The 25,479-nt window shown below is 37.0% G+C and overlaps 1 protein-coding gene across 3 annotated transcripts in view; it reads left to right on the top strand.

Moving 5' to 3' along the window:
* Nucleotides 1–25,479, top strand: part of FAF1 (Fas associated factor 1) — a 500,302-nt gene that overhangs the window by 372,153 nt on the left and 102,670 nt on the right. For all 3 annotated transcript variants that reach the window (XM_021684282.2, XM_044914506.1, XM_044914505.1), the window contains exon 13: nt 5,844–5,998. In XM_021684282.2, coding sequence (XP_021539957.1) covers nt 5,844–5,998 — 155 coding nt within the window. The remainder of the gene's footprint in view (nt 1–5,843; nt 5,999–25,479) is intronic.

Below are 25,479 nucleotides of genomic sequence, written 5' to 3'. Positions count from 1 at the left end.
ATGGCACCCAAAGCATAAAAAAGTGAAGTAGTTTCCTAAAGTCACATAGCCAGGAGGTGGCAAAACAGGAATTTGAACCAGATGTTGTGGCTTCATGGTGCCCTGCCTCTAATCTCACCTTAGTTATGTTGAGTCATGGTTTCATGCTGTGCTGGGCCTATGAACATTCATAAATAGGAATAGGATTATAGAAGTGAGCAGTGTACTGGAATGATCCTAATTGGAGCCAGGATTTTTTTTTTTTTTAAGATTTTATTTATTTATTTGAAAGACAGAGAGAGAGCACAAGCAGGGGAACGGCAGGCAGAGGGAGAAGCAGGCTCTTTGCCGAGCAAGGAGCCCAGTGCGGGACTCGATCCCAGGACCTTGGGATCATGACCTGAGCCGAAGGCAGACGATTAACCAACTGAGCTACCCAGGCGTCCCTGGAGCCAGGATTTAAAACAATAAATAAGACAGCTACAAGGGGCATTTTGAGGTGGTTGGAGAAATTTGAATATGGACTTTATGTTAGATGATATTGTAACAATATTATATGTCTAAGGTATGATAAAAATATTATGGTTATGTAAGGGAATGTCCTTGTTTCTTAGGAGACAGACACTGAAGTATTTAAAAGGTGGAGGTGTCAAGATGTGTGCAACTTTAAATGTTTCAGGGAAGGAGGCATACAATGAATGATAGAACAAATATGGCAAAATGTTAATAATTGATAAATCTAGGGTAAAGGATGAGTGAGTGTTTATTGTTGTATCAGTGTATCAGGTCTTTGTATCAATAAACCATTCCCAATTTAAAACCAAAAAAAAAATAATAATAATAGTGATGTGATTCTGATGATTATGGTGATGATAATCATGATAGAAAAGAAGGAAACAGAGAAAGTCAGGTCCCAATTTATATAAAGGAAATTATTTTGTTTTTAGTATATTTTAATTCTTACACTGGAAAATTTATGAACTACCATTTATAGAAATTATTTATCCTATCAACCTTAAAATTTTTGAAAACATGGACTATAGATATTCTGGTACTCAAAAAGAAACTAGAAAATTTCCTTTTCAGCCCATCAGCAAATATTTTCTGAGTGTGTGCTCTGTGCCTGGCTTATTTTGAGACATAGCCAGCTCATTTCTTCCAGCTCTAATGTTCTATGGTTCTGTAATGCTAAGTGTCAAATACAATAGCTACTGTAGCTCAAGGCCAAATCACACTGGTTGCTGTCAGCTTGGCATTTCCTAAGCATCAACTTAGTACCTTAGCTCTTGGATTTGAATGTGAAGATTAGTGAGGCCCTGAAGGCAGGGACACAATTTAGCATCCCAAACATTATTGCTAGTAAGAGAAGTGAAGGCACTTCATAATCTTTAATAAATTTTCAGGGCTATCATTTCTCTTGAAATTGCTTTCAAATCCTTTATTTTGAATGGATAGTTCTGGAATCATCCTAACAACTACATTTCATTCAGCACTTGCTATGGGCCAGGTGTTGTAAAGGAGGTACTTTACCTGCTTTATCTATAATTCTTGGAACAAATACCCATCTTGCCCCATGGTCACACAGCTGGTAAGTGCAAAACTGGATTTAGCACAGAGCTTTTTTTACCTTTACATTATGTTACCAAAACCTAGATCACAAAGAGGGAGTCTGAGGAGTGTAGCTGGGCTGCTTGCCTTTGTTTACCAGACTTATACCCTCTCTGCCAAATTAGAAAGACAAATAAAATGTTTTTTTTTTAAGTGTCCCATTCTTATCACTTATCATATGGTACTGCAGTTTTAATTTTTGCTTCCCCATACACCAACCCCCGTCCCCCAACTCTTTGAGGCCTAGGAAACTTTGTTTTATTCATCTTTATGTTCGCAATGCCTAACACATCAGTGCTCCGTAAATGTTATTGAACTAAATTATTAATGGGCCAACGGGAAAAAATGGTTATAGTAATGGGAAACAAAACATTTTCTCATGCTTTTCCTATGTAATAGATGCCCTTTCTTCACAAAAGCAGTTTTCTGATATGCTGAACCCTGTTCGGGCCTGTGTTTAATTGAGCTCAATAAAATAATCAGAAATCTGAGTCTGGGGCTCATTTAGCTGTGCCTGTAATCTAATCAGAGATTTATGTAGCCCAAATTTAGTAGCATTTGCATATTTTTAAGAGTTTTATATTTTGCTTATTACTACTGTCAAAATAGCAGAAGAAAAATTTTTGTTGAAAGCTTTTTATGTTAGAGAGAAAAGATCATTTTAAGATTATTCAGTTTTCCTTTTCAAAGCTACTATGGGAGTCCCCCCAGCCTGAAGATTCTCTACTGATTACTCTCTTTATCATCTCCTTTCTCACAGTTTAGAGCTTAAAGTGAGAATTTTTTTTAAGTGTGTTTTCCTGGCATCTCATGTTTAACAGTGTCAGGGGTTTGTGTCCCTGGAACGAAAACTGTTTCTCCAGAGCCTTTTTTCTCTCAGCTTCCAGTGAAAAGAGGGGCGAGGCGAGCCAGTCGCTTACCACAAAGCAATGCCACCACAAAGGAAAGATTAAGGGTTTAGAGAGAGGTCAATGTGGGTTTTTCTCTAACTAAACACTTTCCTAAAGTTTCCTTGTGGAAAAATAATGAAGTCATCTCAGAGTTTTTAAAGAATTTTTATTTCTTTTTCACCGTCTGCATTCGCTTGTCTTCTCAGCATGGATGTTTAATCTTCCTAGGCTTTGTGAATTGGCCCAAATGAATAAGTAGTGAGCTGTCTCTCTAGGAGCTAGAGGCTTATTCTAAGGGCCTAATCACTGAGTAAACACATCTTTGCCCTCCCTCTCACAACTGCGATATAATAGTCGAGATTCTAGCACAGTAACCTGGATATTGCAGGGACCAATGCTTTGAAATGCAGAATGGTTGATCCTCCAAAACAGACAGTGCCTGATCTTCGCCTGCCTCTTTCTTCTTTTTTAAATTAAATATTGCCAAAGAGATGCTGTTTTATTGCTTGATATTGTGCATTAGTGCCCTGGATTTCCAAGTTTAGTTTCAGTCAACACTGTCGGCTGCACTTATAGGGAACTCTGCATGTTGGGTTTCTTAGTAGCCTCTTCAGCACATGTGTGTTTGGTTTGGAAGAGCATTTAAATTAAATCAGTGAGATAGCAATGTAAATCGCTAATCTCTTTCCCAAAGTCTAAATGTTCCATTGCAGCATTCTTGAGAGAAATGGGCGTTTTAAAGATTTAGCCATTGCCATTGTTTGATTAGAAATATGCTGATTTAAAAGTGGACAGCTCTCTTGTTCCCAGTGTCTCATTAAATGTAGTTGCTGAGATACGATCAAGCAGAATTAGAGGTTGACATCTCTCTGTCTATTCAGCTAGAGAGCTCCTAAGAAGAGGAGCTCCGAATTTGTTAGTGCTGCCAGGTTCACGTTCCTTTCCCTAAAGCAGCAGATTTCTAGATTCTTTTACTGAAAGTGGTTTGCATGCTGCTGCCATTTGGGGTCTTTTTTTGCCAGGGGGTTGATAATCAACATTCAAGTTTCTTTCATCAAACATGCCGAGACCTATGCTAGCTTTAGGGATGCAGAGAAGACTGAAAGAGACCCAGCCCTCACCCTTGAGAGACTTTGTCTAGAGGGGAAACTGATAAACAATGATGATACTAATTGGGAAGAGATAGAGGCCCAGAAAAGGAAGCTCTTAACTCTGCCAGAGGGAATCAGGGAAGGTTTCATAGAGGCATTTGCTTTGAGACTTAAAGGATGAGTAGGAATTTACCAGATAAGTATCTCTTCAACTATGTATCTGATTACAAACTTATAGAAGCCAGCTACTGTTACCTTCAGACATCAATATGGATGAAGAAACCCTGAGTCTTTCTTGCTCACCATTTTATTACCATTGCTTCCTCCTCGGCTCGACACAGTATTTCAACAAACGCTTGTTGAATGAATGATTAAATGAATTGACACATGGAAACAGCTACTGTTGGAGTAACTGAGCTACTTATACTCAGGAATCCTGTCCTTATTCCCATTACCTGTTGTCTCTGAGGCCCCAGAAGCACTAATGTATGAGCAGCGGCCAGTCTGGCATCTTCATATTCTATGAGCACTTCAAGCCTTGAGTACAGTATGGTTGATTTTCCTACTACTGCTGTAGTATCAGAGAAAGAGTACTAGGCGTGGTGTCAGGAATCCTGGTTCCAATCCCAGATGTACTACTTACTTACTAGTTGTGGTAGAATTTAGGACAAGTCTGCTTTCTTAAACCTCAGTTTCCTTGTATGCTAATAAAATTAAGAATACTACTTTACAGGCTTATTCTGGGGAGATAAGTAGATAATGGGTGTGTAACTAACAGTGCTTCCTATTTGTAGTAGAAGATTTGGGGATCTTAATCTACCTATATACCTTAGTACAGAATTTACCTTGGAAGAAAATATTTTAATGATTACTTTTTTATTATTATTATAATTTGGATTATTTATCAGGATAATTCCAAGCATCAAACTTCAGTATCCTTTCATCAACGTGAGCCTTATATTTTTCTGTAAGTGTCCTACTTTTTTTGGAATCCCACACAGTGAGTTTTTCTTTATTATCATCACATCCTTATTTAATATGAAGGGAAAGACCCTAAGCTTCCTTAAAATTTTCCTTTCCAGAATTTCACAGATTGGTTTGTATATTGTCTTTACCATAAAATTTATCTTTCCGTTTCCTGGCAACTGACTGTTGTTAAACTCTATAAGGTGACACCAAGAAGTTTGTCAATAACAATGTAAGCTCTTTAATCATCATTGTCACTGTTATTGTTAAAGTTGACATGTTGCAAATTGTATTGCTCCATTTCAGTTTTTAGTTTCAGTTATTTTATTGACTATCCAACTATGACAGAGGACACTTTTAAGAGAGCAAATGCCATTTCTTGAAAGCAAGTTTTATCAAGCAAAGAGGAAGGAATAATTCTCCATATGAGAAACCACAGACAAATTTTCTGGAATATTGACTAGAAAGAATTCATGTGAAGCGAACTATTTTCTACCATCCTTCCATTGACAATTAGATGTTACATGCTCTTACATAAGGACTTTAATATGAGAACATATTAAGGGCTTTGAAAGTACCTGTGGAAGTAAAAGACAACTTCATTTCAGACCTTTTCCTTTCAATTAGAAGAGACTTTCCAGTGTTCAGATTAAAAACAAAAAATACTAAGAGAGATTTTGGCAACCAGTCTTACTCAGTACTTTTTCTGTGTACAAAGTTGAATAGTTCAAAATTAATTTTCCCTTTGTAAAGTATGTTTAATATGAAGAATTGTAAATCCATTTTATTTAAAGAAAATGCAATTCCGTTGCATATTCTGCTTGAGTTAGGCTTGCACATGTTAATAAGAATCTGTGACAGTGGGGCGCCTGGGTGGCTCAGTCATTAAGCGTCTGCCTTCGGCTCAGGTCATGGTCCCAGGGTCCTGGGATCGAGCACCGCATCGGGCTCCCCGCTCCGCGGGAAGCCTGCTTCTCCCTCTCCCACTCCCCCTGCTTGTGTTCCCTCTCTTGCTGTGTCTCTCTCTGTCAAATAAATAAAATCTTTAAAAAAAAAAAAAAAAAAGAATCTGTGACAGTGGTCTATAAAACAGAATATAATCATCCTACCCTCTTTAGGGTTTAAGGAAGCAAAATTTATTCATATTAGTAAATGCTATAGGAAGTCCAAGTGTCAGGTACTCTTTTAAAGGGAGTAGCATTTAATTTTGGTCTTTGCTGTTTATATCGACAAATTCTGCTTTTCCAAAATTCAAGAAATCTTACATTAATGGATATTTTAATTCATCAGTCTTTCTTCCTCTTTTCAGAGAAAGCTTCTTGCTATCTACCTCCACCATGATGAAAGTGTATTAACCAACGTGTTCTGCTCACAAATGCTTTGTGCTGAATCTATTGTCTCTTATCTGAGTCAAAATTTTATAACCTGGGCTTGGGATCTGACAAAGGACGCCAACAGAGCAAGGTAATACTGTTGTTCACAAGTTATAAGTTGGGCTTCTATTTTTTTTAAAAAAGTTATCATTGTATTTGGTTTCTTATCATCTCATAAACATTTTCGCCCTCAGCATTAAATTCTCTACCATTACATTTAATTATATAAAAGCTATTTGTTGTAGCTAACATGCAGTTACTTACAATGGGAAAATATACCTCAATTTATAAATGATTTCTAAATCCAAGAATAACCCAAAAAACAAAACCAAAATACATCGTTTTCATCTTTTTGCAGTAAAACTGGTACAGTACATATCTATGTACTGTATATTCCAATGTTCTTATCTGTTGTTGAATATTTAGAGAAAATCTGTTTTTAATAATGTTCAGAAAAGGCAAGGCAAGTCTAACATATAATCTTAGTAGTAAGTTTATTTTTTAATAATTCCAGTGAAGAAGGCAGTACATTCTGGACTAGTCCATGGAGTTGGTAATAGCTTAACTCTACCATATACTAATTGATGTAATTGCTTTATTGCACACATTCTTTTGCACACATCCATATTCTCAGTAGGAAAAAAAAAGTCCTTTTCCTTGCTGTCAGGATAAATTTACTTAATTTGTTAATCATAATAATTATCTATAAATGAATAATTTTTCATATTTTGCCTATTTGAGTTTCCCATCTGAAATACATTTCATCATGTTTAATTACACATGTGGCCATAACATCCAGTGATGTTACTTTGGGTGTGTTAACACAATAATAATCACAGGCTGCTGGTTTATGAACAGGGAGATTAATTCATTTCAAGGCAAGCCTATTGTAGTTACCTAATTTAAATGTTTATAGAACAATTAGAAATCATCTGATTTTTTTTATTATTTTATAGCTCACTGAATTTTTGCTCATCATTTAGACTTTGTTTTATGTAGTCTAAACCTGAAAAGAAAGATGATTCTTCCCTTAAATTTGAAGCAAAAGAATGTTGAAGCAATTTTTTCATCTAATACTTCATTTCTTTAAGCAAATGGTTAGGAAATTTCACAGGATGACTTCGTTCTGCATTGGAAATGTTCCCTGTTATACATAAATAAAGAACCTTTAGCACCTGTATTTGTTTAAATTAAATCAGGTTATTATTCACACTCAGTTAAAGGTGATGAAAAGCAGTGCCAAAAACAGATAAAAATGCAGCATCGAAGGTCTTTCATGAGGCAAAATACATAGACTGGAGACTTGGCTAAATCTTTCACCATTCACTGGCAGTAAGGAATCTCCTCCTTTCCTTTTATCCACAACTTGATGGAGAAGGAAACACTATTTCTAAACCATCTGTAGTGGCTAAGTTCAGCAGGCTACCTGCTGTTATTTTGTTCTATCCTCCATTTAATTCCTTAGTTCCTTTTATTTTACAATGACAAAAAATTGCAGTGTAGTTTCTTTTGAAAAACAGTGTTTGAGGGTTTTTTTTTATGACTGGCAATCAACAGCCATGTAATTGCTTTGTTATGTTTTACTAAAGAAGTCTGTTAAGTAGCACAACTTTGATACACTAGTAATAAGAGTTTGCAGGTTACAGAGACACCTGTGGTGACCAAAGCGACAGAAGCTGCTTATTAGAAAGAGCCAGTACAGCTGTGTCCTATTAACTCCTTATGACACTTTTTTTAAAACACAAAATAAAGGCCTTGTTTAAGGCTTTAGAGCTATTTCTCAATGAATTGCAGGACCAACTAAGAGGTATGATAGGCTATTTCAATCTACATTTTAAAAAATATGGTATCTCATTATTATTATTGTTATCATTACATTCATAAAAATGAAAAGAAGTGATATTAAAGACTAAAAATAGAAAGATGTAGGAATTTGCTTTAACAAATATTTATAGGAACAAGAAACAGGGCCAATGGGAAGAAAGAGAATGTTACAATTTCTAGAATTTAGGATACTGGCAATCCTTACTCAAAATCAAATTCTATCCATATTACAAATTAAAAACTTTTAATTTAAGGTATTACATTTCTCTCTATAAAGCAAAAGAATTATGTAGATGCTTTTCATGTACAGCTCCTCATTATTATTATTAAAGCAAATGGAAAAGTACACATTTTACACACACAGGATAAAAATGCATTGAAATGGCATATTCCTAAAAGAGAGTAAAAGTGGATTTCTTTTTGCTATATTAAACTGTAAGAAAATTTTAATTAATTAGTCTGATTTATTGTCCCAAAAAAGGATTGGCTTAGCACCGGTTTTCTGACCACCCATCATAGATTCAATCTAAATATAATTGTCTAATTGAGTTTCTGTCTTTGTGATCTTACTTAGATTTTTTTAGCACCACTTTTTACCCAGAGGTGTTTGTCATAAAAATTTATTGCATTGTCCATTTGATACTATTAACACTGAGTAACAAAACCTCAAGCTTTCACCCTCAATTCAGTAGAAGACTGCTGCACTAATATTTATTGGTCAGTGAGCTACATTTCAAAAGTTGCTGTGCCATCATTTGCATATTACCAGAGTTAAAATATGACAGATCAATATGTGAAAATATAGAAGAGATTTCTAGGCATCACAAACTAGATTGTTGCTCTGAGTTTCCTTTTAACTGTGATTTTCTTATGACATATGTAAAAGTTTAGAAGTAAATTCCTTGTGGATGGCTTGTCTCATCCCATGTCCGGCTCTCCTAGTTCAAACTGATCAACACATTTTTAAAATCCTGAGCCTGTAAGCTGGTTAGTCTAGATGACTCCTTAGTGATTTTTCTGGGACCACACCCTGACATGATAGGTAGGGACATTTGTGCCCAAGATGGGGAGGGTCTTGCCAAGCATATTTACTTTTCCTTAAGAAATACTCTGCCGGGGGCGCCTGGGTGGCTCCGTCGGTTAAGCGTCTGCCTTCGGCTCAGGTCATGATCTCAAGGTCCTGGGATCGAGCCCCACATCGGGCTCCCTGCTCAGTGGGAAGCCTGTTTCTCCCTCTCCTACTCCCCCTGCTTGTGTTCCCTCTCTCGCTGTGTCTCTCTCTGTCAAATAAATAAATAAAATCTTTAAAAAAAAAAAAAAAGAAATGCTCTGCCAGGGGCACCTGGGTGGCTCAGTCGTTAGGCGTCTGCCTTCGGCTCGAGTCGTGATCCCGGGGTCCTGGGATCGAGCCCTGCATTGGGCTCCCTGCTCGGCAGGAGGCCTGCTTCTCCCTCTCCCACTCCCCCTGCTTGTGTTCCCTCTCTCACTGTGTCTCTCTCTGTCAAATAAGTAAATAAAATCTTTAAAAAAAAAAAAAGAAAAATACTCTGCCAAACCTACAGAAACATTAGTCCTCCTCAGTTTATTGTGAATCTCTCTTGTGTAGAAGATAAGTGAAGGGTTTTGAACTAAGTGAATGCTTTGGTAAAGTTACCAGAATGTGAGTGTCAATTGTGGTTATAAGTTAAATTTCCTGATTTCACTAACAAACTAGAATAAAAAAGAAATAGATGTCTATCGAATGTCACTGTCATATACCTCTGTGATGTTGATGATTTGGATTTCCCACTCCAAAATGATTCTAATAACTTTCTTTCTAAGTTGAATACTTAAGCTGACCAACCTATATCTGTATAAAATGGATTAGAGTAATTTCTGGATTGATCTTGGAACATTCCAAATATGAATTGGGACATCAGACTGTAGCAGTAATGATTATGTGCCTATCTTCTCCCTCACTAAATTGTGATCTTCTGGATCTTATTCATATTATTTATCTCATTCAACAAAGCACTTTAAATTTACAAAATTCTAGGAGAAAGAAACTCAATAAGCATTTGGCAAATGAATGAATGCATCCAATTCCACCAAAGAATGTGTTTATAATTTCAGTATTATATATCTAAATGTAGGTTTCTTTCCTGGAAAACTCTGTACAGTCTTGTTGGCTGCCATGTCTACTTCGAATTCAGGTCCATTCTTTCTTAAAGCAGTAGGCAGTAAGCCCTTGTTAGTCTTAGGAAGTGCTAGAGGGTATAATTTCCTAAATATCCATCTGAATAATGATCCTGAAAGAAACAGTAGGATATATCTGTAAATGAAAGAGCTAAAAACAGATAATAGTATAAACAAGGAGATCCCGCAACTCACTTCTGAAAGTGGCTAAAAGAATATCTTAAGAAACATATATTTCCTTCATGTTTATTCATCGAGTAAACATTTACTGAATATTTCATGTGAACCAGGAATGGTGCTTTGCACTGAGAGTGAGAAGATGAAAAAGATACAGTGCTTACTACTGGGTATTTACCCCAAAGATACAAAAGTAGGGATCCGAAAGGGTAGGTGCACCCCGATGTTTATAGCAGCAATGTCCACAATAGCCAAACTGTGGAAAGAGCCAAGATGTCCATCGACAGATGAATGGATAAAGAAGATGTGGTATATATATACAATGGAATATTATGCGGCCATCAAAAGGAATGAGATCTTGCCATTTGCAACGACGTGGATGGAACTGGAGAGTATTATGTTGAACGAAATAAGTCAAACAGAGAAAGACATGTATCATATGATCTCACTGATATGAGGAATTCTTAATCGCAGGAAACAAACTGAGGGTTGCTGGAGTGGGGGGTGGGGTGGGAGGGATGGGGTGACTGGGTGATAGACACTGGGGAGGGTATGTGCTCTGGTAAGCGCTGTGAATTGTGCAAGACTGTTGAATCTCAGATCTGTACCTCTGAAACAAATAATGCAATATATGTTAAGAAAAAAAAAAGAAGAAGAAGAAGAAGAAGGTAGCAGGAGGGGAAGAATGAAGCGGGGGAAATCGGAGGGGTAGACGAACCATGAGAGACGATGGACTCTGAAAAACAAACTGAGGGTTCGGGGGGGGGGTGGGAGCATGGGTTAGCCTGGTGGTGGGTATTGAGGAGGGCACATTCTGCATGGAGCACTGGGTGTTATGCACAAACAATGAATCATGGAACACTACATCTAAAACTAATGATGTAATGTATGGGGATTAACATAAGAATTAAAAAAAAAAAGATACAGTGCTTAATGCTCAAAATACTCATAGTCTAGTAGAAAGACATGGAGCTAATACGTAATATTAAGTATGCACAAGGTGCTTGGGGAATACAGGTGAAATTCATAGGGAGTTACTCTACCTGAGTGGGCTAAAGAAGGACTTGAGAGAAATGACATACAGAAAAATGAAATTAGAAGTTTTGTTCTTTTTATTTAGAGATTTTTATATTAGCAGCATTCCTAGTTTATTGGGTTGCAGATATTTGCTATTTTTATAAAAGAATATTGGTATTTTAAGCCTCATAATTAAATATCAGAAATGAAGGATCAGTGGCTTACATAATTGTGGAGGAGAGGGCCCTGGCCAGCTAGTGTAATCATATATGGTCTGAACCAGATTGAGGATTAAGGTCAACCAGCAGGGATGGACAGATCCCAAGCAGTTGTTTTGTTAATGATTCATCTCCAGTATTGGCCAGTATTGGGTCATATGCTTACAGGCAGACAGTGGAGCAGAGATCAGATACTCTTTTGGATGTAGAAACATGTAGAAAACTGTCATGGATTTAACAATAAAAATATATTTAAGGACAATATACTATTAGTAAACAAATGCTTGTGCTATAAAAGAATAATTTCTTAAAATTCAGGACAGGTGTCACCTCTAGGAAGCCTTGCCACTGTCCATCCTTCTCTTGCCTCAGTCTGAGTTAAAATGCACATTCTTTATGCTCCGATAATATCCATATACTAACCTATGATGGAATTCATTACACTGTCTGTCTCCCTATTAGGTTGTCAACTCCCCAAGGGAGCTATGTCTATAATCTCAATGTGTTACACAGTGCCTTTGAAAAAGTGAGTGTTAGGGCGCCTGGGTGGCTCAGTTGGTTAAGCGACTGCCTTCGGCTCAGGTCATGATCCCAGGGTCCTGGGATCGAGTCCCACATCGGGCTCCCGGCTCAGTGGGGAGCCTGCTTCTCCCTCTGACCCTCTCCTCTCTCATGCTGTTTCTCTCTCACTCGCTCTCCAATAAATAAATAAATAAAATCTTAAAAAAAAAAAGAAAAAGTGAGTGTTATATTGAAAAATAATCTCTAATAGTCTTATTGAATAATGAGAGAGACCAGCTTGGGTAGTGGAAAAAGCAAGGAAATGCTGCTGTATGACTCTAATTTTGTGATCTTCCCCCATAGCCGTTAATAGGACTAATAAAGCAAAAGCCTTCATTTTCCTTGTAGAATGAACTAACAATGTCCAGACCAGGTACTTTGTGTTCTGCTGGCCCTGAAGCACTTGAGAATATTGTGGCCTGTGCTCTGTGCACCAGGCACCCACACACCATCTGGAAAGAGACTTGAATTCCAGCCTAGATGAGTTCATCCAGTGGTTCTAGAGTTTCTTCCCCAGATTCACCAAGTCTCTGATAGCCCTGAAACAATTGGCCCCTCGGATCGGGCCATTCTGGGATGGAACTCTGAGCCTTCTGCAGTGGTGATGGTGCTGATTAAAGTAAACATGTCCACAGAACCAGATTGCTAGCCTGGCTACATGATGACATATGCCACAGAGCCAGGCAAGTTCCATTTGGGCACCATTTGAATTAATTAAATATAGATAGTACTATATAAAGCACAGGTACTAACTATATAAAGCACAATAAGCGTTAATTTCCTTCCCTCTATTAGAGTTATTTGGACATCTGTTGGTTGCATGGGAACATTGGCACATGACTGCCCTTGGTGTGAAGCTGTGTTTTTGGCTCTAGTTGCTTCATCAAGAAAAGCTACATAACAGGGCACCTGGGTGGCTCAGTTGGTTGAGCGACTGCCTTCGGCTCAGGTCGTGATCCTGGAGTCCCGGGATTGAGTCGCTCAGCGGGCAGTCTGCTTCTCCCCCTGACCCTCCCTCCTCTCATGCTCTCTCTCTATCTCATTCTCTCTCTCAAATAAATAAATAAAATCTTAAAAAAAAAAGAAAAAGAAAAAGCTACATAACATGTGGCACACTAAACCACCAATATTAACCAGTAATAAGTGAGTTAATAGGTATCTCTTTTTCTGACCAGGAGGGCCCACAAGGCAAATGTCTCCATTCATCCAGGATAGGTACTGGTTTATATGATATAATTCTAGAAAACTTAAACATTGAATTTGACTAGAATAGTGCCAGTTGAGGTCACCAGCCAGCTATGAGTTGCTTATATGTAAGTTTCTGAGGTGGAAATGTTTAGCACATCAGCATACATGCTACAAAGTGTTAAATCAGGCATTGCACACTACTTCTAAGCTGTGTTCTGAGTAGCTGCAAACAGTTACCTAGGAATTGCTGACAATTACACAGGTTGCATGTAACATATACAGAGTGTTGTATTAAATTTTACCTACACAGTTAGTACCAATGTTCACAGACAGAATTATTAGCTTTTGAACTGCATGCCCTTAGGTGCAGTATTTCAGATCACTGTAAACTTCTGCTGCTATGCTGACAGGTACTTGTTAGCCTTAATATTCAAGTGATAGTTTTCCACATTACTTAATCTTTGGCAAGAGTTAATTGACTTAAAGCTCTTATTATCAGTAGGCTGTCTTCACCTGCACTTTCCATCTCAGTAATTAGCCATATTCACAGTGGCATACCCTTAATTCCAAACTACTCAGTGCTTCATGCCTGGCTGAAGCCTAGATGACCATGTTACTCTAACCCTACACCTCCATTTGATCCAGCAAATTTAGCCCAGGTGTGGGGTCTGTGTGGGAGACTAAGGAGTGTTAATTTCCAGCTGCTACCCTAGGAGCAGATATGGATTCTGCAGAAGTAGCTGATAAAACAGATGGATATGTTGTGGTCAGGGAACCAAGACTTCATAAGAGTCTTCATGCCAGATTTCCATATAATTTTCCCCAAACTTCTCTATTCCCTTTGTGCTACGTTTTCCTTCCAGTACTTTTAAAGGAAATGTATTGTCATCCTAAACATCCCAGGTCAAGGGCTTAATTAATGCTTTAAAATAAAGGTTCCAAAACACCAGGAGAGTTTGTCATTTTCTCCCTGGTTTGTTTTGTGAAGAGGGAGGAGAGAAGGTGAGGAGGAACCCCTCCTGTTCCATGATTACATCCTACCCACTCATTTTCTCCTTTTCTTCTCTGCTTTTGATTTTTAGTGGCAGTCTTAACAGAATGTCAAGATCAATTTGCAGCATGGTTTAACTCAAGGTTTGCGTTCTGCCAGCAGCAATTGTCCCTGCAAACAATGCCGTGTGTTCTTGTAACTTCAGAAGCTTTTAGAAGGATCATGGCAAGGGCAGCATCTAATGACTTTATTAGTGTAAGGTTTCAAAATGGGCTCCGTAATTGTTCATATCTCTTTGTCAGCAAGTCATAATTACTGCTCAGCATTGTCCAAGGGTGCACTTGTGAATAGTTTTCTAATAGTACTGAAAGGAAGGGAAAGAGGGGAGGATAAAAGGTGATAGCCTCTTATGACTGAGAACAAGCCAGTCTGTATATAGATGATGGCTAAACTGTTTATAATACTTTACTCTTTTTAAAATAGAAGATTATCCTTTTTAAAATGTTCTTTTGGGTAATTTGAAATGACTAATTTGGAAGCCTTTTTTACTGTAATTTAGATACTTCCCACACTACTACCTAGTACTACAATCATAACTGCCTGGTGCTACATGCACTAAATCTGAATCAGGCTATGTATTTTTCCTTGACATTAATCTAATTATTGCTATTTAGGAAATGTGCATTTAACTCAGATACAGTTTTCTGTGTGTTTTCACAGTCTATGTGAAAACCGTTGTTAGAAAAGAACAATACAAAGGTGATAACTGTAGACAAGACAGTCCAAAAGAACGACATTGTAAGTTTTTATTAAATCTTTTTCTCACGCACTAGACCTTTCTTGTTACTCTTTTGGTGTTCTCTCGGTCTTTCTGCTAAACCCTTTGTGTTTTGAATATTCTAAGTATCTTGATTGTAAGAGTTACAGAATTAAAAGAATCATTGCCTTCTCAAGATATATGAAGGTTCAGCTTAATGCCAAGCCTTTGTGCTCTGTTGCCAAATTTTTTCCTGTTCTGTGACTCTGTACATTCATGTACAGTTCTGTGCAAATATTCACTCCCAATAGCTAGTTATCCTAGTATTTTAGAATATACAGATTCAAATAAATATGACTGCCATAGATATTTAATCCAGTGTTTATATAGAATAAAAAACATGAGTTTTCTAATGAAACAAATTCTAAAAATAAGACATCTCCAAAATGAAATATTTTTTTTAAGTAATATATACCCCATCATGGCTTTTACCTTTACTTCTTTTTTTTTTTTAAAGATTTTATTTATTTATTTGAGACAGAGAGAATGAGAGAGACAGAGAGCACATGAGAGGGGGGAGGGTCCGAGGGAGAAGCAGGCTCCCCGCCGAGCAGGGAGCCCGATGCGGGACTCGATCCCGGGACTCCGGGATCATGACCTGAGCCGAAGGCAGTCGCTTAACCAACTGAGCCACCCAGGCGCCCCTTTTACCTTTACTTCTTGCCTAAAATTGAAAAGATCTCAAAAAATTTATTTTTTTTCTTAACTGCTTTGTTAGTACTAATTTTATATTCATGGTTGTTTCTGAAGAGTTTTTACTAATCATATCATCTGTGCCACTTAAATCAGCACAGTTCTCTTCTTCCATAAATACTGATGGTAATACACTCAGAAAAATTATAATGGAAACATGTTAGTTCAGTCATATAAAACCAACTATGGAAACTGGTTCCTCTGACATTTTTCCAGTATTTTCCTGTCAGTCTACATAGATACTCAAAGAGGTTTTAGTGCCCAGTTATCTTAATGATCTAATCTGCTAAATATACCACCAAAAATTGAAAGAGGAAATAACTGTTAGTCTGGAATTGGGGAGTCAGGTGGAATCCTGTTTCTTATTTGTTTGGGTAATTCATTAGGAAACGGTTTGGTATCCTTTCCTCAAGGATGTGTCTTTGAACTTGATTGCATTATAGTAATAGAGAAAAGTGACAAAATAGTTTTATATTATTAACAAATAAAGGCTTAACCTTAGGGATTTTTGTAAAAAGCCTTCTGTTAATTTATCTACTATTGGCTGATTCAGTCTGTAGCCACACCAACAATTTAAAGAATCCTTCTAAACAGTCTCCTTCAATGTATCTTTCTTTTCCTCAATGCATGATCAGCACCAAGAAAGTCCTCTAACATTCTTTTCTACACATCTCAACTAAGGAAAGAGTGAAGCAAGCTTATACGAACAATAAAGAAGCTTTGATTGCTGTATCTCAATCTGAGAAATTATATTTCCAACCCAGTATCAAATCAGGTATTGGTGGCTCTGAGCAGCACCCAAATAAGTTACTCAACAACCACAGCAACAAAAATTTATTTGGCTATTATGAAAGCTATGTAAGTATTAACTTCTTATTAGTTCTTAAAGCAAAACCTATACAAATTTAAATATGTCAGTTGCTGTTCTTGAAAGACTATGATAAACTATTTTTTCATTGTTTATACAGATAGTCAGACCTCATTCATAAAATGTAGCCCTATTAGGGACTCAGTCAGTCTGGGAGCATGAAGAGCTCAAGGAATATTAGGCAAGTGGTATAACATTTCCAGATCTTTTTTTTTTTTCATCTCTGAAAATTGGGGGAGAGGACGCTAACAGCTGATCTATTTGACCTAAGACTTTTGACCTTTATCTCTAAAATTCTCTTTCTGATGACTTGGACACAATTGTTTTCAATAGAAAAAAGAGAAGTAAGCAAGATTTTGTTTTTAAAATAAATGTTCGTAAAGTATGTAAGTAGATTATAGCATACTGCGCTTGCCAGTTTGTGATGATTTAGTTAGTGTGACCTTAGTGGAGTGTAGCTAAGGAAACCACAATCATTTTCTCCCTCTTTCACCAATAAAGATAGCTTCCTTACCCTTAGAACTGTTCTCCAAGCTCATGCCATTTTTGACAGGAGCTTCTACTGAGAGAGTATCAGTAGCTAAGAACAAGACTATCATTACTGCTTTTGTAAAAAATCAAAACACATAATAACTGTAACCATTAAACCTACTATGTGCCAGACTCTCTCTATATGAGCTCCTTTAATGCTTACTGTATATACATTACCTCATTTAACTACAATTCTACAAAGGTCCAATCACATATGTGGAAACTATTTTTGGCTCAGAGAAGTTCTGTAATTTACCCAGTGTCATGTAAATGGTTGTACCAGGTATAAATCCCAAATCAACCTATGCTTTTCTGCTTCATAATGCTTCTTGCCCCATGACCTTGTCAGGCTGGATTATTCAACAATGAAAGTGTACTGAATAACTGTATGCAAAACCTTGTGGGAGTTATAAGAGAAATATAACGCATGGACCTTTTGCACAAGGAACAAATAAACATGGGATTCACTAAATCTTAGAGTTGCAGGTTAGAGAGGTATTCTCAATATCCAGGCGGCAGTTATTTTTCCTCATAATGTGCTTAACTGATGTTACTACAGTTGCCACCTGAATACTCCTAGGGACAAAGAAAGCTTCAAAAGATAGTGTATTTTTGAGCTACTCGAAAAGTCAGAAAAGGTTTTTGCTACAGTGCTTCTTCCTCTGGAGGGCTTCTGCAACTTTCTCCCTTTTGGTTCTAGTTTTGAATTAATAAGCTTAACTTGGGAATTAATAAGCCTAACTTCTGTTCTGCATTACAGTCCTTTATCAGTTTGACCACAGCTATCTTGTTTACCCTATTTTTCTTGCTTTTTCTTACCAAGTATGTTTGTTTATTTCCATTGTTCCTTATATGCTAGGGTATCTAGACCCAGCCCATTCAGAAGGTGCTCAAATCAAGCTCCAGAGCAAGTTTATCTTATGCTATGCTCAATTCTATTCTGTAATTTTATTATTGACTCCTATTGAATTGAGGTAGTCAACTAAAACCCCCTACCAGTTTCTCAGATATGAGGCTGCCGAGAATAGTCTGGGTCTGTGTTGTTACTAAACTAGATCTCTGCCATTCTCTACTAATGCAGTTGACTGACAGCATCTTTTGAAGTTCAGATTCTATTAACTCTCCCAAGAGTTATAACTCACAAATGATGCTGTAACTCCTGTCATTTCTACTGTTATCATTCTTGATAATCCTCTCTGCTCCTAGACATATCTTACTCCAGAAAATTTTTTTTCTTCTCCTTATTTACCAAACTTGGATGTAGTCATCAAGAGAAGCTTTATCACGTCATATATTTTGATTTCAAGCACCTGGCTCTCACCAGCACTTCCTATTCCTATCTTACTTGATCAAGTGCTGAAGTTTTTTTTTTTATATCATTATGCCCTCTAATCTACCCCACCACTTTACTTCATCTACCCTTTTCTGTCTCCAATCTTCATTTCCCTCTTTGTCCTATTTAGATTTCAAGGTCCATCATTATCATCATTGTAATATCTTGAATTTCCTCACCTCTGTCTCCCTCCATTGTACTCATTTTGTTGAACCCAACTATTCACCTTCTCTGTGCCTAGGCCTTGGCACTTGAACACTGCTGGAGACAGTCACACTAATTTTTTTTTCTAAATAAACACAAACTTAAAGCAAGCAATAATGCTGAGGAAGCCTACTGTGAATCTCTAGTTTTTCTTTCCCCAGATAAGATGGCTATTTCATACTACTACTCATTCGTTAAACATCACATGTCCCTCGCTTCTCCCTTTCCCAGCTGTCCTTACTAGTTGACTGAGAAAACAGAAGTCATTAGATGGAAATGACTCTTAATTTTCTTTCTTCAGGTCTCAATGTAAATGTCTACTCTTCAAAAAGGCCTACTGAACCCTTTTAGAGGAAGCTTCTTCACCATCATTCTCTTTTATAGAACTCTCTTAGAACTTTCCATAATAAGCCGTTATTTTGCTTATTAAAATTTTGTTTTCTAATTCTTCCATTAGAATGTAAGACTACTAAGGGCAAGAATTACATCAGTCTTCTTCACTTTGTTTCTTACTCCAGTACTCAATAATTACTTGTTGGATAATATAAAAATGCAGGAGCGCCTGGGTGGCTCAGTCGTTAAGAGTCTGCCTTCAGCTCAGGTCATGATCTCAGGGTCCTGGGATCGAGCCCCGCATCGGGCTCCCTGCTCCAGGGGAGGCCTGCTTCTCCCTGTCCCACTCCCCCTGCTTGTGTTCCCTCTCTCGCTGTGTCTCTCTCTGTCAAATAAATAAATAAAATCTTAAAAAAAAAATGAATGGGAAGAAATTAGAGAGCAAGACAAACCATGACAAACTCTTGACTCTGGGAAACAAACTGAGGGTTGCAGAAGGGGAGGTGGGGGGGGATGGGGTAACTGGGTGATGGGCATTAAGGAGGGCTCATGATATGATAAGCACTGGGTGTTATATGCAACTAACGAATCACTGAACACTAAATCAAAAACTAATGATGTACTATATGTTGGCTAATTGAATTTAAATTAAAAACAAAAAAAAACCAAAATTAAACGAAACAAAACAAAAAATATATAAAAATGCAGAACAGTGTAATGGTTGAGTATGAATTAATTTGGATTTAGTCAAACTAAGATTGGAATTCTAGCTATGCCAGTAGGCCACCATAGTGACCTTGAGCAAGTTGCTTAAACCCTCTAAGTTGCAGTTTCTGTATTGGAAAATGGAGATTAAAAACTATATCCCTTAGAGGACTTGTTAGAAATAAGTGGGATAATTGATTTTTGAAAAGGGACAAAGCACAGAGTAAGTGCTCAGTGCATTTTATCTATATATGTATATTTTATTTCTTTATCTCAGACATTTATGAAAATGTTGACAAAGCCAAGTGGTAAGCTCTTTGAGACCACCTTCAGTTTGGTAGCACTCTACAGGTTCAATTTCTCAGTGACAAAGGATTTATCCAACTTAGCCTACATTTCTGAATCTTACCCTGAAGGATACTTTGAGACACCTTGTCACTTCTTACTGAAGTCCAGATAGTTGAAACTTAAGGAATGCTCCTGAGTTCTCAGCCTGGTAACCTCATAGTTAAGTTAGGTTTTTTGTGTTCTTTTTTTTTTTTAATTTTATTTATTTATTTGAGAGAGAGAATGAGATAGAGAGAGCATGAGAGGGGGGAGGGTCAGAGGGAGAAGCAGACTCCCCGCTGAGCAGGGAGCCCGATGCGGGACTCGATCCCAGGACTCCAGGATCATGACCTGAGCCGAAGGCAGTCGCTTAACCAACTGAGCCACCCAGGCGCCCGGTTTATTGTGTTCTTAATAACCCATGCTGTCTTCTAGTTATCACTATGGTATTCTAAGTATTCATAAGCCATTTATCTAAGTGACTTTTCTAGCTTCTGTAGAGGACTGAGGTCAAGTTTACTAATCTGTACTTTTTGAAACTCATGGTATTTACTTGTTTTTAGGGATGCAGATTCCTCAGATGATAGTCATTTTTATCATCATTCATTCTAGCTTTTTACTGACACATTTATTCTACTACCTATCCATTTCTTTGTCCAGTATTTTGTCGTTACTTTGTCCAGTAACGTACCTATCCATTAAACATTTATAAACACCTGGGGTGACTCAAGTTTTTGAGTTTCTACTATGTGTCAGGTACAGTTTATTATACTGTATTTATTTATTGAGTTTCTACTATGTGCCAGGTACAGTTATGTACTGGAGTTTACAGTTTACTATTTGTAGTTCTCATTGATTAATAAAAAAAATTTAACAGTTCATCTCAAGATTTCCTGGCACTGAATTCAAGAAAGAATTTTTTTGCATGATTATCTATTTGAGAGTCATTTAAGAAATAAAATAGACAATTATTTTCTACTGTTGTTTTGCATACGACAGATTATTTTAAATTTAAATAGATGTTTCTTATATCAATCCTCTGTAAAAGCAGAGGGCTTTGTATTAAATATTTTTTCAGTAATGGTAATTGTTTTAGGGAGCTTAGGTGATATGGTCCTTAAATATTCCTTTTTGATGATCTGACTCATAGCTGGTATAGAACCTAAAGGAAAAGCCTATGTAGTCAACCTGTCCATGTAGCTCTCTTTGTCAAACATCAGTTATCTCAAGTGAGCCTTTGTCAAGTGCTGGACTGTAATCCTTTCTTGCTTGAAAGCTTTAATGAGTGACTGAGATGCTAATATATTGGATTGTTGGTCATTTATCTTTTAAAGACTTCTTCCTATGTATGAGATTTCTGCTTATACTCTCCCACATTTTTTTTATCCATTAGGATGACAGTAGGTGGGGAGATGGGCTAAATAGGTGATGGGGATTAAGGAGTGCACTTGTTGTGATGAGCACTGGATATTGCATGGAAGTGTTGAATCACTATATTGTACATCTGAAACTAATATTACACTGTATGTTAACTAACTGGAATTTAAATAAAAACTTTTTTAAAAATCAAATACAGGGTGCCTGGGTGGCTCAGTTGGTTAAGCGCCTGCCTTTGGCTCTGGTCATGATCCCAGGATCCTGGGATCCAGTCCCACGTGGGGCTCCTTGATCACTGGGGAGTTTGCTTCTCCCTCTACCCTTCCCCCCTGCTTGTGATCTCTCTCTCTCTCTCTCTCACTGTATCTCAAATAAAATCTTTATAAATAAATAAATAATCAGATACATAAGGAAATTATGTATAGATGTCAATGTTCCAAGAGAAGCCAACCAACTCTAAAATAAACCATGCTGAAAATTTTTTATATAATAATAAAAATCACAAAGTCTCCAACTTTTGCGGGGGTGTGGAAATCAGGGAACATGACAATATGAAAAAATAGCTATCTTCAAATCTCTGCCCTAAAATAGGGCATGATCTTATGTTACAAGGATGCTGATGCATACCGTAGAAGTTATAAAGCAATATAATACAGTGCCAAGCATGGTGCTAAGCATAACTCCTTGTTTAGTGATGTGAGTCTGATACTGCTGTTATAATTTATTAGGAAACATTTTGCCATATCCACGAGGGGGTGGATAAAGAAAAAACTGATTTTGATTCTGAAGCACATAAAAGAAAGGAAAAAGAATATTAAGTAATCTGCAGACCAATTCTAAAAATAGGTATCATTATCTTCATTTTATGTATTAGAAAGCTAAGGCTCAGAGCAATTAAGTTATCCAAAGAAACAACTAGTAAGTGATAAAACCAGGTTTGTTTGATGCCTAAGTCTGTTCTCCCTACAGAATTACACTGCTTGCAATGCCATCCAGGCACCCCTAATATGTTAATGTTTCAATATTTTACACGTCTTTAAAATCACATTTTCGGTCAGTGGGTGGTGACAGGATGAAATTATGTGAAAACTGCAGTATGCTAAAAAATCAGAAGGGAAGCTTAAAGTCATGAACTTGTGGACCAATACCTGCTTATTTTGAGGGTCCAAATGCCTATGGTGATAGAAGCACAGTGGAAGGGGCTTTAGAGACCATGATAATTCATGTCAACCGTCTTAATTAAATTGATTTCAGAAGTGGTTGGAAGAGGAAAAGGAAAGTTGTATGATCAACATTGTTATAGTGGAGATAAAAGTTACCGAGGCTGAATTGGCTTATTCATGTAATAAATATAATTAGTCACTAGGTGCTAGGAATGCAGAGGTGAATAAGGGATGATTTGTCTCCTTCTAATAGCTATCTAGGAGTACCATCATGGAATACAAAATTCTCCCTGACTTCTGGGCCCCTTCTCTGGATCTCTCCAGCATTTCATCTGAACCACTAAATCCAGGCCCCAATTAAATACCAGATTATGTTTCCTGTTTACAGGCCTTGATTTACCAAACCCAAAATATCCTTAGTATCTTAAGGACAGAAACCATGTCTTATCTTGTCATATATTTAGTAGGCCCTCCTAGATATTGATTGATTGGTAAAAGGCAGAACACAGAAAAAATATTATCTATCATTTAACCTAAATTTGCTCTCTTACACAGCCCTGGAAAATGAATCTTCTCTTTACATTGCTAGAGGAAGAATTTTTGCATTTGATAAGAGATTGGATTAGATATTCTCTGTTATTCCTCCCAGCTAAGATTTATATGAGGTACTTAAAATGAATGTTTATGTTCTTACTAGTGGTGAGAAAAAGCCAATTATCTATTTATGATTATTGTCCTTCCAAAAAATTAGTATAAATAATGACCCGATAGTCATTAAACTGTCAGTGCCTCAAAGCCTTTTCATTTGAGTGAAATAAGGAGATAAATTAAGAAGTTAATTGCTTTTTTAAAACTCTGTCTACTAATCATTTGAGACAATTTAACAGTTTACTGTTACTGGGGAGTCCAATAAACCTCAGACAGGTAAGGGATGCTTTTTAGATTAAATCTTCCCAAAATCTCACTTGTGTTTTCTTAAATTTGTCTTTAGTTTGGCTGTGTTCTAACATGCATACAGTATTTGCATTTTCATGGAGAGACATTATACCATCCTTTTAGGAAATGATTGATACATACTGATAATATGGGTCAGTAGTCATTAAGTGATTTTACCTTTTTACCCTGTAATTCCACTGTACAGACTTTTTGTCTTAAGGAAATACTTCTGGTTATTTATCCCAGTATTATTTATAATGATAAAAAACTAGAAAGGAAAATCTAGCTGCAGGTGAATAGTTATGAATATAGCAACATATACATCTACTCAATGGAATATTATTCAAACACTTAAGTAACATGCCAGTTCGATTACTGTTGCGTAGAAGGCTAAAAGATTGTATTCATTCATATAGTGATTACCACAAAAAGGAAAAGATATATTTGAACAAAAGACCAATAAAAAATAGACAAATGTGATTAATATTGTGTTAAAAGTTTATGGAACTGTGATACTCTATGTGGAAAACCCAAAAGACTCCACCCCAAAATTGCTAGAACTCATACAGGAATTCAGCAAAGTGGCAGGATATAAAATCAGTGCACAGAAGTCAGTTGCATTTCTATATACTAACAATGAGACAGAAGAAAGAGAAATTAAGGAATCTATGCCATTTACAATTGCACCAAAAACCATCAGATACCTAGGAATAAACCTAACCAAAGAGGTAAAGGATCTGTACTCTGAAAACTGTAGAACACTCATGAAATAAATTGAGAAAGACACAAAGAAATGGAAAGATGTTCCATGCTCATGGATTGGAAGAACAAATATTGTTAAAATGTCTGTGCTTCCCAGAGCAATCCATACATTCAGTGCAATCCCTATCAAAATACCATCCACATTTTTTAGAGAGCTGGAACAAATAATCCTAAAATTTGTATGGAACCAGAAAAGACCCCGAATAGCCCGAGGAATGTTGAAAAAGAAAACAAAAGCTGGTGGCATCACAATTCCAGACTTCAAGCTATATTACAGAGCTGTAATCATCAAGGCAGTATGGTACTGGCACAAAAACAGAGACATAGATCAATGGAACAGAACAGAGAGCCCAGAAATGGACCCTCAACTCTGTGGTCAACTAATCTTCAACAAGGCAGGAAAGAATATCCAGTGGAAAAAAGACAGTCTCTTCAACAAATGGTGTTGGGAAAATTGGACAGCGACATGCAGAAGAATGAAACTGGACCATTTTCTTACACCATACATAAAAATAGACTAAAATGGATGAAAGACCTAAAATGTGAGACAGGAATCCATCAAAATCCTAGAAGAGAACACAGGCAGCAATCTCTTTGACCTTGGCCGCAACAACTTCTGGCTAGACACATCTCCAAAGGAAAGGGAAACATAGCCAAAAATGAGCTATTGGGACTCCATCAAGATAAAAAGCTTTTGCACAGCAAAGGAAACAGTCAACGAAACCAAAAGACAACCTACAGAATAGGAGAAGATCTTTGCAAACGACATATCAGATAAAGGCCTAGTATCCAAAATCTATAAAGAACTTACCAAACTCAACACCCAAAGAACAAAGAATCCAATCAAGAAATGGGCAGAAGACATGAACAGACATATCTGCAAAGAAGACATCCAAATGGCCGACAGACACATGAAAAAGTGCTCAACGTCACTCGGCATCAGGAAAATACAAATCAAAACCATAATGAGATACCACCTCACACCAGTCAGAATGGCTAAAATTAACAAAACAGGAAACAACAAATGTTGGTGAGGATGTGGAGAAAGGGGAACCCTCTTACACTGCTGGTGGGAATGCAAGCTGGTGCAGCCACTCTGGAAAACAGTATGGAGGTTCCTCAAGAAGCTAAAAATAGAGCTACCCTATGATCCAGCAATTGCACTATCAGGTATATACCCCAAAGATACAAATGTAGTGATCCGAAGGAGCGCCTGCACCCCAATGTTTATAGCAGCAATGTCCACAATAGCCAAACTATGGAAAGAGTCCAGATGTCTATCGACAGATGAATGGATAAAGAAGGTGTGGTGTATATATACATGGAATATTATTCATCCATCAAAAAAAAGAAATCTTGCCATTTGCAACGA

The sequence above is a fragment of the Neomonachus schauinslandi genome, chromosome 4 (genome assembly GCF_002201575.2).
Source record: "Neomonachus schauinslandi chromosome 4, ASM220157v2, whole genome shotgun sequence".
Classification (NCBI taxonomy): domain Eukaryota; kingdom Metazoa; phylum Chordata; class Mammalia; order Carnivora; family Phocidae; genus Neomonachus; species Neomonachus schauinslandi.
This window is presented reverse-complemented; position numbering and strand designations above follow the sequence as displayed.